The following is a 16,049-nucleotide window of genomic DNA, read 5'->3' as shown; positions in this document are numbered from 1 at the left end:
TGTCATGATGGGTTCCAGTTTCTTAACCCACATGCGGAACACCACCAGGAGATCAGGTAATAGGATAAATAAAGTTTATTTGAACAATATGAAAACGTTGGTGAAAGGCTCTGGTCCTTGGTGGAGGCACACAGGTTCGTCTGCACACTGAAGAGCAGCAAGGAAGACGGTAAGTTTGAGGTAATCAGGAAACTGGAACTTTGAAAAATTAGACTGGTCTTACTTGATTTACAGGTTCCTTCAACCCAGAAGAGTAAAAGCTGTTGGTTAGTGGTTTTGGTATCTTTGTGTGTGTTCTTAAGGTGATCCAGGTTCCAGAGTGAGGTCTTGACTGAGTGAGTTCTGGGTAGATGTCGTGGAGAATGCGGTGAACCTAGACAGGTAAGTTCAGGCGTGGAGGAGAACAGAGGAGCGAGCCGACTGACAGCTGGGTAATCCAGGAACGGTTTATGGTTAATCTGCAGAGATGAAGAAGGGACTCAGAAAACCAGTGGGTAACTATCCACGGCATCACGAGGAAGGAAAGTCCAAAAGCCAGGTCAAGGGTTTTCACAGGGAAACTTCCAAGGCGTCACGAGGAATCACCTGAGAGAGAGGCAATAAGAATAGATTACTAGAAGGTCTGCTAAGGAAAACACAAGAGAGCTAACTCAGAGGGCTCAGAGTACCATTACTGGCAAAGGTCCTGACAGTCTGCGCCTCCTCTCAAACTCCAGGATGATTGGGTGATGAGTCACAGGTGCGCTGACTGAGTCAGCGGGCACGCTCCTCCAGGTGTGCAGCCTCTAACGTCATCTGGTGGATAAAGGATGAAGCAGAAGGCGATCAGTGAAAAACCCCACAAAGAAAACCAAAAACCCGATTCCCAACACGGCGATTTACCAAAAATAATAGCTAAAACAACACTGCTTTAATCATGCTATGACATGTTTGTGTTTGACTGCTTTCTTTATTGACCCTTTAACAATTACGCCATTCAGTCATTCGAGGCGCCATGATGAACGAGAGTATTGAACTGAGCAAATAAAGTTGTTTTCGCCAGTTTACTCATGGCTTTTACATGTTCTAATTAGTCTGTGAACGTAACCTGGTTCGACATAATGCCATATTTGATATCTTTCTAATCACACTTACTTATAAAGTATACGAACGTTAACCTTCTCACTCGGTTACACCGAGGGCTGGCAGTCATGAATGACAGCAGCTTTCCATCCCAAAGGTTATACAACAAAATAACAGGTTTTCACCCGTCTGTTAGTGCAGTCGACCGCACAACACTCTGTGGCCATTTTTACTGCGAAATCAACCAAATAATTGCAATATTAGGCTACCTTATGTGCGTTTCTAGACAGAATTTACAGGAGCTCAAAGGTTGTTTTGACAACAGCCGTCATGGCGGAGAGAGTGACGTCACGTGCAAAAGGTCAATTCAAAAAAAAATTTAAAAAATTATTATTTATTTATTTACAAAAAATATTCACTTCACGATCTCTGGAAACTGGAAGATGTCAGACTTAATTCAACTTGACCGTTATACATTTCGAATGCTGTGTTTGTCCCTGAATGCAAATTAAGTTAGTGTTTAAAAATAAGAGTAAAAACACAAGTTATTAAAGACAACCACAGTAAACAGGTAACCGTAAATTAATTTAGCAAGTAAAAAAAAAACTGTTTTAGCTGTGTGTCCTTTGTCTCGTGAAGAGAGTGATTTCTTTCTTTCTTTTTTTTTTTAAAGGCAGACCAATCACACGCGGTGGCTCAGCTCCAGAGGAGGAAATGTAAGTATCTCTGTTTCGCTAAGTGCTAGGCTAACGGTAACGTTAGCATCATAAACAACAGAGCAACTGGTGTACGAGGGTTGTTGGAGGAAGACGGGCGAGACCAGTTTTATTTCAGCACCCATACCACTACTTGTTGCTTAATCTGAATTGTGTTCTGAAAAAGTATTCATACCCGTTTGTCACTTTACCACCACAAAACATCCACGTATTTTGGGCATGCTATATGCTACATGAAACAGAATTTTCCAAATAAAACCCTGAAGTGTGGCGTGGATTCGGGCCCCCAGCAGCCGGCTGACACAATTTAGTTGTAATTTCCAGCAGCTTTGCAAATCTAGAGGAAACACCGCCGAGCTCAGACTGGGCGGAGAACTTCTCTAAAACAGCAAGTTGTTTCACAGACCTTGTACTTATCTCTAGACTTTGACTGGGCCACTTTAAACATATGCTCCGTTGTAGCTCTGGCTGTATGTGGGTAGGTAGGGCCGTTGAAAGGTGAGCCCGGGCCAGCCACCTTTGGCTGCAATTACGGATTTTTTTTTTTCTTCCCCGGGTTGTTCTGCATTTAGCTTCATCTTATCAGCTCTGACCTACTTCTTTGTCTCAGCTGACGAAAAGCGTCCCACATGAGGTTGACTAGCCACTATGTTCCGCAAAGGAGATGATGTTTTGATGTGGAGCGTTAGCTTTCTGCCACACATCACACCCCTCTCCATCCCCCAAACCCATATCTGTGGTTTGCAGAACTAATAATTACACCATCAATAGATGGTCTTTGGGTGTTTTCTAACAGGACCCTGCTTTTAAAAGTCTCATTGCTCTGGCTCACATGATCCTTGGTCCTCCATGATGCTGTTTAGCTCTCTAATGTCCTCAGTCAAACCTCTGAGGTCACAAACAGAAGATCTGCAGTTATATTGAGATTAAAGAAAAACAGTGATGTACCGTTAGGTGATATTTGAAGGGGTGCGCGGATTTTCTTTATTTTGGGAGATCAATGATTGGCCGATACTTAAGTGAAGCCAATCTTATCCACCTCTGCAAAGGTCTAAAAATCAGCTGCTGTCCCTTTCTGCTCTGCTGTGAGAGAGGTTTGACTGTTGGCCCCACTTAACATATTGTTACATGTCTGTAACTATAGACAATAGACATGTTGTTGCCAACTCAGCGACTTTTTTGATATATTTCCCAACATTTTGGGCAAAAAAAGAAAATCAGCTTCGGCTAAAATTAGAATCGACAGTCGGCCAAAAAACTGCAATAAGTGCACGCCTAATATGAAGGCAGTCGCTCGCACTTGATTTTATTTAGGGGGTAGCAAAGTGAAGGGAGCTGTATATAAATGCAAGCCACACTTTTAAGATTAAAAAAATATATATTTTGTTTGTTTTGTTTCTAATGAAAACTATCCTTTCCCTTCCACTTCACCGCCACGCGCTACGTTGAGTTGGTCTACCTCACAGGACGTTCTGTGGTTGGACTAGGACAAAAATGTGGAAAACATACTTTTGCGCGGCTGTATACCTATGGGTTAGTTTTCGGAGGTGAAAAGAGGCTGCATAGGAGTCGAGAAACGGTTGGTGTTGCCAAGTGAACCAGAAAAGGAAGTGTGAAACTGAACAACCTGTAGGCGCGTATGTGTGTGTGTGTGTGTGTGGTGTATTGCATTATTAAACTGGGACAAAGACAGGAGGATACGCAGGCTGCAGCTGCAGAGTTTCCAATCGGCTTCGTTCGACGGCCGTTTGAAACTCTCTTTGGGTCTGGATCCTCCGTTCCTCTTCCTGCTTCAGAGCCGGGCTGCTGTGAAAGCAGGAAGGGAGGGAGGGAAGAAAGGAGGGAGTGGAAACAGCACAGTCAGAGAACCTGGCTCTGTTTTTTTGTTTTGTTTGTTTTTTCTTCCTCGTTTATTACCAGCAACTTTACAATCAACGCTATCAGTCTCAGGCCAGGCGTCTGATTGAACTTTGACACTCTCTCTCTGACGGAGGAACAATGTGATCCTTCCCACGTTGGGTGGACTGAGAGCTGAAGCCTGCCCCACCTCCTCACCTCGGGGCTGACGCTTTACACTTGAAGCAGAAAGAGAAAGTCTTTCAAAGCGGAGCAGAGGGAACCGTAGACCCACTCCGTCGACCCGGTGAGTTCTGGCTGTGCTCCTTACTGTGGGCTGCTTCCCACCCGCGCCTCAACTCTGGGCTTCAACTCTTATCTATACAAGCGGTGACTCTCAAACTGTGTTTGTGAGCAACTCTGGTTTTAGAGTCACCTGTGAATCAGGAGTGCCGCCCGGCTTAGATCTGTCCTCACGGAGAAAACAACTGGAATAGGTATATTCTTTAAAAATCAGGAAACTTCAGTTTGGATCGATCGATGACTTCAGTCTCAGCTCACCACGCGGCGAAGGAGCCTGACTACGTACTCCTAAATATGTCCTCCTTCTTAAAACCCCAGTTTACTTTGTCTGCTCTCGCTGAGCTCCGGTTGTATTTATGTATTGCTGCTCTAGTTTTTCTTTTTAAGATGTTGGGTTTTTTTTGCTTCCCTTGCTAAAACGGTTACGTAAGTGCTGTAAGCTCTCACTAGTCTAGCGTCCTGAAGCTCTTTTGTACTCGATACGTTACTTGTAAAAAAAAAAAAGAAAGAGGTCTTGAATCCGACGATCATCTTTAAGTCTTTACGGAACTTAAAAGAAAATAAAAATAACAAACAGAAAGAGCTTTAAGGGGCTCGACTAGTGAGAGCTTGCCGCACTTACAAGTTGTTTGGACGAATTGATAACTGAATTAATCAGCTAACTTAGTAATCGATTAACCGTTAGCTGGAGTATACGAATTCAAAAAAAAAAAAAGGTGGCTGAAAGAAGAACATATTTATCAGTGGTTGAGCCACAACTCTACAAAAATATCTACATTTTGCATGTACGATTAAAGAAAAAGAATTATCGGTAAAAATGTTCCGCCCAGAACTCCCCAAGTTCTGTAAAACATTACAATGCTGCTAACCACTTTTTGTGGTCCAGTTATTAATAGATTGATAAAAAAGAGGAACAGATGACACTGTGTTATTCTTAAGTTCAGCAGAACGGCCTGGGCTTTTCATTTGTTATTTTTAACGTTTTAGCTGCATTTCCTTCCTTTGCTCCAAATGTTTAAGCATACCGCTGAGCACACAGCGATCAGCGACATGTTGTTGTATTTTAGGCAAAACAATAGTTATTTTATCATTTAAAGAATGAATTGAATAATTTGTTTATTTGCATTTTTAATGTTTTTTAAAATAACATAAATAACAGATTTTGTTAAGTGGAAAATCTGCTGGATGTAAATTTTTCTGTGCGATTAATCGATTAATCACCAGAATAATCCATTACTAAAATAATCATTAGTTGCAGTCCTGCAGGCAATAACATTTAATTTTTTTTTATACAAATTGTTATTTATTTATTTGTATATTTTATGTATTTTTAGTCTTGTATGAAGTAACATTAATTGCTTAAAGGAAAACTGCAGAGTGGGCCAATTGTTCTCTGATTAGTTGTCAGAATAATCTATAAAATAATCTATATTTATTTTAAACGTATTTTTACTTTTTTTATGTAAGTTATTTATGATGTATTTCTAATATTGTATAAATAACTTTAAATGGTTACATGAACAATCTGTGAAATTTGCTTATTTTTCATACGATTGTCAGAAAAATCAGTTACTGAAATAATCGTTACTTGCAGCCCGAGTTGTTTCCTGCGTGTCTCTGCTTGCATAAACAGGCACACGGGCATATGAGCAGATGTATGAAAATATTCATATAACATTGTATGAACAATGCTAAGATGTGTGCATGCACAGTTAATAAAAGTGAGTCTTGGTGTAGCCCACGGATGACACAGTGAGTAGTGACCTCATTAGGCCCAGAGTAGGCAGTGAAGTTTGAAAAGCCGTCAGGTCGCAGTGGGAGTCCTATGCCCTGGGTGTGATCCAATCCTCCCTCCCTCCCCTCCCTTCCCTCCACCCGGGATTCGGCTCTGGCCCAGGCGGAAACAGGCTCTCCTCATCCGGCATTGTGCCGCTTTCACGCGCTCCCATTGTGTCCGGAAGTTTTCCGTGACCCTCAGCGCTTTTCGCCTGGCTCGCGCCGTAAGCCCCCCCATTATAACCAGGCTCACATCGGCACATCTGCTGCGTTAGCTTTTATCTTTCAGCGCTACATCGCTTCAACCCCCGCACCCCCCTCCACCTCCCCCGTTTCCCCTCCCCAACTACGTTTTGACTTTTCAGCGTACGTCGCTGCTCAGTTTCCGCGGGTAAACACACACACACACACACCCACACACTCAGGTATTTTCTGCCGCAGAAGTCAGCGTTGCCAGAGAAAATTGGGGCTGCTTCTTGAACGCGTTTGGATGGGGGAGCGGGAAAACGGCTGTGGGCGGGTCATTAAAATTTTGGGCTGCTTTTCACAACAGTTGGCGGGTCTTTGGAAAAGTTACACTGGAAAATTCTTCTGAAATAGACGTCAGCGTGTGGCAGAATAGCACAAAGCATTTAATAAAATACCGTGTTATTTCACTTAACTTGGTTCACTTGTTTGGAAATCTCTAGGATCTGAACATGTCACCATCAACAATTTGTCAATGATTATTACTCAGGTGTCACTATGTATTGTAAAACACAAACGTCATGATTTAAAAGGACACGTGGCCACGAAGAACTCGAGTCACATTGTGTTCGAAGAGTCAAGTTCTCTGCTGTCCCACTGGGATCTGGGACCGAATTTAATAAAGGACAACCAAAAATGTAGTCGATGATGCTCGGGACACATGATTATTTAATTAATATCTATGTATAGATATTAATTAAGAAAACAACAGAGTTAGCTCTCTGTTGTTTTTTTGAATGGAAAATGTCAGTCAGGCTTGGAAACCCCACTTGTTTGCAGGTTCGCCATACCGCTGCTTTCACTGGAGTAACCTCGCTTAGATGAGTAGTATGTTTTTGTCTCTTAAAGTCATAACTCATCATGCAATGATTCATTCATTTCTATTTTATATGAGACTCAACGACCTAAGAACGTGAACACACACTGCTGGGAAACAGCAATCCTAAACTTTAGTTTTGTTCATTTTTCATCACGTTGCAACCACAGGCCTCAAGGTGTTTTATTGGAGTTTTATATGAAAGACCAAACAACAACTAGAAAACAGGGTTCATGAACCTTGTTGAGGGAGGGAGAAGTGGGTCAGTCATGCTGGCTCGACTTTGGATGTAGATGTGCTGCATAATGCGGCGTGTTTTGATTCAGTTTAGTTAAACAAAGGCAACCCACATACAAACTATCTGATAGGTGAGTCGTAGAGAAAGTTTTTAAAACAGCTAATCAACCACTGCTGCTCTAACTATAGTATTCAAGTCTACAGTTTAATAATCTCAAAAATAAGCATAAAGCCTGAAAACATAAAACTGTAATGGACTGACTGTTCTGTTCTTTGTGTTGGAAATGTTTGCTTGGTTTTTTTGGTGTTGAATCCTCACACATTAGTGGAGGAAAAAGGTATCATGTACCAACCTGTCTGAGTTACTGCGGCAGCAGGTCTGTGCGTAGCGTAGCCGACACAGAAAGCCACAAAAAAAAAGAAGAAGAAGAATACAAGTGATTTTGACTTGTTCAACGTTTGTTTCTGACACACTAAATTAAAAATGCCTACATCTCCAGGTTTCTTTTTGATTGTGGAATAGTTTTACTCCGGCTGCGCCGCTATTGATGGCAAGTGAAAGAATTAAAGTGTTTGCCTTCCAGTGTTGTATGCTTGTGTGAAATTTCCGGCTGTTGCATGAAACCTGTCCGTAGGATTTGCATACAGTCCAGGGTAGGGACGGACTACATGGCTGAAAAATGTGTCATGATACATTTTTCATTCCGAATGAATGTATCAACCTAAATGTTGATTAGTGTATCCTGTAGTAGGGCTGGGCAACAGATCAATAACTATAGCTATGGCAATAGACAGGTGATCAGTATCAATAGAATGTTTGTCTGATAGAATGGTCAATAATTTCACTGAACGCCAATCCACAAGCGTATTTTAGAGGATGTAGGCAGACAAAAGACTTTAGCCACTCAACCCCTCAAAGCCCACCAAGCAAGGTTACCTAACAACAACCTAACATGCGCAGCAGCAGTTTCAAGTTTTGCCACTGTGTTTCATAACTTCTTAAAAATAAACAATGGTGAGGAGTGAAAATCAATCAAACTTTCAATCAAACTTTATTTGTATAGCACATTTCAGCAGCAAGGCATTTCAAAGTGCTTTACATCAAATCAAACACAAAAATACAATGCAACATAGAATCAACAATAAAAACACAACATAGTCAGATTCCGTCAATAATTTGCAATTGATTACGTTTCAAATCCAACTCTAAACAAGTGGGTTTTTAGTTGAGATTTAAAGGAAGTCAGTGTTTCAGCTGTTTTACAGTTTTCTGGAAGTTTGTTCCAGATTTTTGGTGCATAGATGCTAAATGCTGCTTCTCCTCATTTGGTTCTGGTTCTGGGGATGCAGAGCAGACCAGAACCAGAAGACCTGAGAAGTCTGGAAGGTTGATACAACAGCAGCAGATCTTTAATGTATTGTGGTGCTAAACCATTCAGTGATTTATAAACTAACAACAGTATTTTAAAGTCTATTCTTTGAGCTACAGGGAGCCAGTGGAGGGACTTTAAAACTGGTGTTATGTGCTCTATCTTCCTGGTTTTAGTTAGAACACGAGCAGCAGCATTCTGGACCAGCTGCAGCTGTTTGATTGATTTGTTGGACAGACCTGTGAAGACGCCGTTACAATAATCAATACGACTGCAGATAAACGCATGGATGAGTTTCTCTAGATCTGGCTGAGACATTAGTCCTTTAATCCTGGAAATGTTCTTCAGGTGATAGAAGGCAGTCTTTGTGACTGTCTTTATGTGGCTCTGAAGGTTCAGGTCAGAGTCCTTCACTACTCCCAGGTTTCTGGCCTGATCACTAGTTTTTAGTTGTAATGACTGAAGCTGTGCACTGACTCTAGATCGTTCCTCTTTAGGTCCAAAAATAATAACTTCAGTTTTGTTTTTGTTCAGCTGGAGGAAGTTTTGGCACATCCATACATTTATCTGTTCTAAGCATCTGTTCAGTGATTGGATGGGTTCTGAGTCAAAAACGGTGGATAAAACAGGATTGGTCATCAGTTTGGCGGTATCTCAGACAATATAAACAAAAAGCTAATCTGTGGGATTAGGCCAGTACAAGAGTTCTAGATTTTCCCTGTAGATTTGGTCTAAACTGGTTTCAAAGCCAAAAAAATGAGTAAAATCACATCGTACCACATTTCAAGAATCGGAAGCCAACCTCAGCTTTGTGTGGTTTGGTGATTTCTAGAGCCCTTAGATGAGACTCCTAAGCAGTTCAACATGCGGGATTCCATTTTCCAGGATGGTTTAAGAACTGCAGAGCCCTGCCAAAACATTTGAGCCTGGAAAATCGTCGAATTCTGACATGCAAAATGTGTAGAAACCCTTTAAATAATCTTAAACATTGGAAAAGTGTGGCTTGCATTTGTACACTCCTCCCATTACTTTTTTTTTTTTTTTACCAGTAAATTAAACCCAGTGCAACCAATTGAATTGAGTAAGCATGCGGTCCCAGGCAATGTTTTTATTAAATTTTTTTTTTCATTTAGTTTTTTAAATTTGTGTGCAGATAATCTAGCACTGCATCTATCCTGAATTTCCAGCAGAGTGGAAACACTCTGGCCAATCTGACTGAGCTTGAACTCCTTGTGCAAAGAAGAAGAGGTGAAAATTGGCATTCTGGGAAAGACATTTCTGCAAAGTAATGACCCCTTACCTAAAGCCATGCACCATTAGCCTGTCTTGGGCTACATAAAATAGATTGTTTCTGGTTGTAACCTAAGAAATCTGAAGAGTTATGAATACTTTCAATAGGGGGCTGATCATAAGAGAACTTGGTGCTAAACTACAACACAAGGACAACCATTTATTTGCAACACTAAACCTTTTGGAGCCAGTCCTGGCCTAGGAGACCCACATATGTATACTTTCAGGTTCTGATCTCCATTTCCTGTTTTCAACACCGATTCCACTTCATTTTTGACAAAAGGAAATGAGAGTTAATCACAACAACACCTGTGTTCTCTTTTTACAGAACTACGGGCTTCATGGAGGGAAGATGATACACCAGGTGATTGACAGCTGTGTGTGTGAGAATGATTGCACCAAGATGGAGGCCGTTTCCACCCAGAACCGTTGACTCCCAACACTACCCTTACCTTGGACTGAATGAGCGAAGCTTAGGATGGAAGACCCGTCAAATGCTGCTCTAAGAAACTGTAGCAACACTCTCGGACTCCTTTACCTCGCCGCCTCCAAACACACCTCCTCTCCCACCAAACGGGGCCCACCGTCAACTGCTGGCCGACTTCCAGGATGTTCATGAACTTGAAGCGCATTCGAAAATGCCAGTTGGTGCAGCTGATGACAAGCTGCCTGCTGCTGTCGGTGGTAATGATCTGCTGGGAGCAGCTGGACTCAGCCGTTGTCAGCCACGTCAGGTCCTACTCCTTCCGCTACCTCATCAACAGCTTCTACTACGTTAATAGGAGCCTCACCATTCCTCGCGAGCAGGCCAGAAGCTTCAGTGACTTCCCCTACCTGTTGGACCATCCCGACAAGTGCGCAGACGAGGACGTCCTCCTCCTTGTCTTCGTAAAATCCTTCCCGGAGAATTTTGAGCGTCGAAACGCCATCAGATCCACCTGGGGCAACGAGGGGTACATCCAAAATGCCCTGGACGTGACGGTCAAGGTTCTGTTCGCCTTGGGAACCGTTGAGAGGAAAAATGCCGAGTCTTTGTTGAGCAAAAACGGCAAGAGCAGCTTCCAGAGGAAGCTTGCCCGCGAGGATGCTGTCTATGGCGACTTGATCCAGAAGAACTTCAAGGACTCCTTCCACAACCTGACGCTCAAACTCATCATGCAGTACCACTGGATGCACAGCCGCTGCGCCCACGCCCGCTTCTTCATGACCACAGACGACGACGTCTTTGTCCACATGCCCAACCTGGTGAGGTACCTGCAGGAGCTGAGCAGCCAGGGGGTCACCGACTTCTGGGCAGGGAGAGTGCACATTGGAGCGCCGCCCATCCGCAGAAAAGACAGCAAGTACTACGTTCCCTATGAGATGTACCAGTGGTCGGCTTACCCTGACTACACGGCCGGGGCCGGCTACGTCGTCTCTGGTGATGTGGCCCATAAAATCTACCACGCCACGCTGACCCTGAACGCCTCCCTCTACATAGACGACGTGTTCATGGGCATCTGCGCCAACGCGGTCAACGTGTCGCCACAGCGGCACGTTTATTTCGCGGGAGAGGGCAAGACACCGTACCACCCGTGTATCTACAGCCACATGATGACCTCTCACGGCCATGTGAAGGACATTTATGAGCTATGGCGGGAGGCGACGCACCCAAAGGTCCACCAGAGCAACTCAGGACTGTTCGGGAAGCTGTACTGTACCGTAATGAGAATGTATCTCCTCTGTAAACCCCAGTTTGTTGACACTTATCCTTGCAAAGCAGCATTTTTATAGTGCAAAGAGGAAGCAAGAGTCCACTATAACACCGACAGTGATGACAGATGGGTTCATTTCTAGAAGTATTACCTCAGTCCTTTCCCTAGGACCTCTACACACACAGTGGTTTACTGCCGCAGAAGAAGCCAGAAGGAAACAGATTGTGTTATCACTGCTGGAGTGAGACTGCCATCTTGTCTATGAATTTTTGTCGTGGTCATTTTTAAAGTGCAGGCGTTGTGGGCCGACCACCGAATGTGAAATTAAAGTTCTGCAAAGATGTGTCTTGTGTCGTGCTAATTTTAAACCCTAAGCCTCATGCGAATGAGGTTTTTATGTCGGCAGTTCTTCAGTTTTGGGTTTTGAAGCTTTCCACAAATGACAGCAATTTTGCAAAAAAAGAATCCACGATTAGCCTTCAAAGGTAAGAAGATATGAAGCAAGAAGCACATTTTATTTGCAAAATAGAGGGGAAATTCATAGAGGTGCTGGTTAAAAGAGATAAACTTGGTGCAACAAAATTGGAATTTTCTGACAGCAATAATTCAATCCGATCTGGAGCAAAAATGATCCGTTCAACCTGTTGCTACTGGAAAGTTGTTCACTTCCAGCTATTTCTATTTCTGCAAAGCAGAAAGGGCGGAAGTCCTTTTGATTTGGCTTCTCTATCACATCAACGGTGAAACTTAAAACTTGTCAATGCCGCTTTTGTGTTTACTCATTTGGCTGAGGTTCATAAAATGGTTTCCATTTACAAATTTGTATACATTTCTTCCTCGACCACGGCCGCAGGCGTGTCGCATGTCGCTTGCCGCAGGGGTTTTTTGTTGGCTGCAAAAGGTGTCAGCGAGTTCAGGGGAACAGGTGAACGGAAAAATTATTTACGTGTATACCACAAATCATGTCTGTCCGAAAAGAAAGAAGTGCATAACCAACGTTTTATTTTAGATTCAGTCGGGTTTATTATTCTTCTCTCGGAGGAGTGAGAGAATCAAAATGAATTGCTCGTCAAAAGCCGGCTGAATCGTACTCTACTGAGGACGATGTCTAATTCCAAAGTATTTATTGAAAAATCTATTCTTTAGTTGAAATACTTCAGGATTCAATGAGAGAAAACTTTGTGTTGATGATTTTTCCATGTTTAAATTCGATCCCGCTGGAAGAACCAGGGACGGCCCATTTTTTTAAATGAAAAATGTCCTTGCATGTGAAAGAGTCAGTGATGCCATGCTGATAGTATTCAGGTGTGCCGTCGTAGTTAACATCAGACATCTTCCTCTTTTGTTTCTCTAAAGCTCAGTCTTGGTCTCATCAGTACTAGCTAACGTGTCTGGTTTAGCAAAACCCGTAAGTTTACTCTTATGATGGGAGGACTGGGGGGAAAAAAATCACCCCGCTCCCCTCCGGCAACACTTCCAAATATCTAGTTGGCCTGTAAACATAATTTAATGATTTGTGGCATCATGCTGGACAATTCAACGTCTCTCTGCCTGACGTTCTAACCAAACGACCAGACAGGGATTTAAAGAGGAGAGGCAAAAGCAAATGAGGTGGATTAGCATTAGCAGTGTATGCCAACAATGGATGGTGACGTCCAGTACACTGAGCTGTTGGCATGACAACAATATTCAGTCAGAAATCCTTCATGGCTGCAGCATCACCATCCACAGCAACTGGGTTGCTTTGCATTTAATTTAATTTAAAGTGTTTCTCAGTGGTAACAATAATTTAGATTTTAGAGGGTTTTTTTCCCCCAGGACTTCGGGGGGAGAGACTCCAATTAAAAGTTGGATTCTTCATATTTTTTGGAGTATGAATTGTGCTCCTGCTGTAAAATAAGATTTTAAAAAATGCATTTCTTTATTTATTCTTTTTTTTTTTTTTTTTTTTAACCAAATCTGAAATAAAGATGGTCGGCGCTGTGGCCAGCAGTCAGTCCTTTCAGTACTGATGGCTCAGAAGACGCCATAGTTCAGTCACGGTTTCAGAGTTTTGCCTAATTGCAACCGAGAACTGCAATCAGGAAGTAAATTATTGTGTGTGGTCACTAATTAAATTAGTTCAATTTAATTTAATCACGGTGACCACACGGTAATTAAAGTAATTAGATCCTCTGGTTGTGGTGTGAGATTTGAGTCACAGTCACATTTCATTCTGCGGCGACACATAGCATCGATGCGATGCATGAAGTGTGAACGCTGCTGCACTCATTCAGTGACCTGGTAGACAAAATGTTCATGCTGCATCGTCAGGTGAAGTAAGGGTTTCCCGTGGAGTATCCCAAGGATCAGTGCTTGGGCCAATTCTCTTAACTATTTACATGCTTCCACTCGGTAAGATTATTAGACAGCTTGTCATGACGTTCCACTGTTGTGCTCATGAAACATGATGCTCCAGCTAGGTGGACGGCAGGTGTATTTAGAAAACATAAAAACAATGTGATGGTAATTCTTCTGCTCCTCTTCGAGCTGAATGGCCAGTAAATACGTCTCGTGTTAACTATTACACTCTACTTGTCAGTGGGGTTATTCTTGTTGCATGTCATAGGTAAAAAAAATTGCTTAGACCATTACTTTAGGAAGGTGACAACATGTTGTTTTTTTCTGTGGTTTATTGGTTCTTTGTTTATCTTTTTAAAAAATCTCTTTCTGGAAATGTAAAAACAGATATTGCATCATTTTCTGGTTTTCTCCTCAATTCTTACCACTTTATTTCCCCTTTTAGATTTTTTTATTTATTTTTTATTTTTTTTATTTTATTTTTTACCAGACTTCCCTTATTCTTTTTTTTTCTGCTTCATGTTCCTCTCCATCTCCGTATCCATGGCACTGAAATAAACCCAAAGCAATTCGTAATGAAGTTCATTAATATATATTTGTAGCGAACGCTGAAATGCTCCACAAGTGAAAGTAAATATGTTGAGCTTCACTTTGGCACTGAGACATTATTTCAGATAGCTACCAGATAGGGTATGCAAAACAAACAAATGAACCACACACTCTCTCTCTTTCTGTTTCTGTTTCTCATATTGCTTGGAAAACCACAGAGGAAGCCCAGAAAAGCATTTCCAAAGCAACCGATTTGTTATCAGTGACTTTATACACCGTGATCCAAATTTTTATGCAAATTGGATTTAAGTGTCCTAAAGATAATTTTTTTTGTTGTGCTATTGAATGTATAGATGGCATTGTGTGTCAGGGCTCTTTGAATCTCTATAATTAATTTCAGAGAGCTGGTTGATTAGTTTGTCTGGTGAGCTCAATTAAAGGAAATCTACTTAAGAAGGATGTTCCACATTATAAAGGAGGCCACAGGTTTCAAGCAATATGGGAAAGAGAAAGAATCTCTGCTGATGAAAATCATCAGATAGTTTAGTGAGGCATGACAAGGTATGAAAACATTAAATATTAAACAAAAAGTGAAGCGTCATCATCGTACTGTGAAGAGATTTGTGGCTGATTCAGAACAAAGATGGGTTTGTACAGATAAAGACAGAACGAGGGAGATTTTTGTTGGACTAATTCATCGGATTTAGAGAGCAGCTGTTAAAATCCCCTTAAAAAGCAGCAAACAGTTATTTGAAGCTGCTGGAGCCTCAGGAACCTCAAATTAAAGTGAAAAACAGCCTCTAACATCACTTCCTTTCCAGAATTTGGTTTATCATTGTGAATGCTACTTTTGTTCAGTCTTTTTCTTACTGTTGAATCAACACTGATCTTCCCACTGCTTCATGCTTTCTCCGAAATAGTAAAGGTTGGTTTAAATACTCAGAGATGTTGTTTCTATAACACCTGCTAGTGTGATGCATGTCAGTAAAAGTTCCTCATCTGTAAATTGATTTCTGATGTGACAGAGACTAAACAGGTCTGGGTGAGGAAACTCATATGTATATTTCAGCTTTCCCTAAAGTTGAATGTTTTTTAGATTGCACAACCACGCTGCAAGAGTTGCTCCAAAATGGGAAATTGGTTTATTACTTTTAAAATTATCCACTACTTTTGTCTCTGACTTACATGCTGTATGTTTCTTCCCTCCATCCATTATCTTACACACTTAAGTGTGTTCACTAACAAAATATAATACACATGTACTTGTTGAAGGTTCCGTTACTAAAGCTTATGAATGATCAATGTAAACCAACAGTCTCTATTAAAATATTTAATACAAATCTAATCTAAATATTACTTATTTACATTTGATGTTTTGATGTGTGCACTTGGATTTCTATCGACTTATTGAATGATGGTTTGTGTAAATATTTATCAAACTGAATGGCCATTCGGGTTTTATATTGTTTTTTTCTTTCTTCTTTTGGCGTTTGTTGCACAAATGTAAATATATGCAGGCTGTCAATCAACAATTCAATCAGTGAATTTGTGATTTTTCTTAAATACTCTCACTGAGACTTACTGACATCTTCTGACAACTAACCCAACTTATAATAACACTGACTAAGTTGTACTCTACAATACTGTGAATTGTAGAGTATAACTGATAACTTTCCTCTAGTAGCTAAACGTGTATAATGTAAATGAACAACTTTTATTTTCATTTATAAAGTGTTCTATCATTTGCGTGTAAAAGAAACAAAACTTAGATTTTTATTTTTTTTTCTCCTTACAGGGACATTTTGTCCTATAG

The 16,049-nt window shown here is 41.3% G+C and overlaps 1 protein-coding gene and 1 long non-coding RNA gene across 5 annotated transcripts; one reads left to right on the top strand and one right to left on the bottom strand.

Moving 5' to 3' along the window:
- LOC122840610 lies at nucleotides 1–1,417 on the bottom strand. 2 transcript variants are annotated; one of them, XR_006372263.1, is made up of 4 exons: nucleotides 1,135–1,305; nucleotides 669–795; nucleotides 224–585; nucleotides 1–147 (listed from the first exon to the last, which is right to left on the bottom strand). It is a non-coding gene; the product is annotated as an uncharacterized LOC122840610 (long non-coding RNA). The 2 variants fall into 2 exon arrangements; XR_006372262.1 differs by lacking the exon at nucleotides 1,135–1,305 and adding an exon at nucleotides 1,332–1,417 and having other exon boundaries at nucleotides 2–147.
- Nucleotides 1,418–1,504: 87 nt separating this feature from the next.
- Nucleotides 1,505–11,690, top strand: LOC122840609 (lactosylceramide 1,3-N-acetyl-beta-D-glucosaminyltransferase A-like). 3 transcript variants are annotated; one of them, XM_044133129.1, is made up of 4 exons: nucleotides 1,505–1,633; nucleotides 1,736–1,778; nucleotides 9,982–10,155; nucleotides 10,229–11,573. In XM_044133129.1, exons 3-4 carry the CDS (start codon nucleotides 10,043–10,045, stop codon nucleotides 11,424–11,426), a joined length of 1,311 nt encoding a protein of 436 aa, XP_043989064.1. In that variant the 5' UTR covers nucleotides 1,505–1,633; nucleotides 1,736–1,778; nucleotides 9,982–10,042; the 3' UTR covers nucleotides 11,427–11,573. The 3 variants fall into 3 exon arrangements, with proteins under 3 accessions (XP_043989064.1, XP_043989062.1, XP_043989063.1); XM_044133127.1 differs by having other exon boundaries at nucleotides 9,982–11,690; XM_044133128.1 differs by lacking the exons at nucleotides 1,505–1,633; nucleotides 1,736–1,778 and adding an exon at nucleotides 3,535–3,921 and having other exon boundaries at nucleotides 9,982–11,690.
- The last annotated feature ends 4,359 nt before the right edge of the window (nucleotides 11,691–16,049 follow it).

Source organism: Gambusia affinis, linkage group LG12 (genome assembly GCF_019740435.1).
Source record: "Gambusia affinis linkage group LG12, SWU_Gaff_1.0, whole genome shotgun sequence".
Classification (NCBI taxonomy): Eukaryota; Metazoa; Chordata; class Actinopteri; order Cyprinodontiformes; family Poeciliidae; genus Gambusia; species Gambusia affinis.
This window is presented reverse-complemented; position numbering and strand designations above follow the sequence as displayed.

Bases quoted from the DNA above. Each gene is read 5' to 3' on its own strand.
- LOC122840609 (XM_044133129.1), top strand. From the start codon at position 10,043: ATGATTGCACCAAGATGGAGGCCGTTTCCACCCAGAACCGTTGACTCC. The intron at 10,156-10,228 runs CTAAGAAACTGT...CTCCCACCAAAC, and splicing joins AAGACCCGTCAAATGCTGCT to GGGGCCCACCGTCAACTGCT.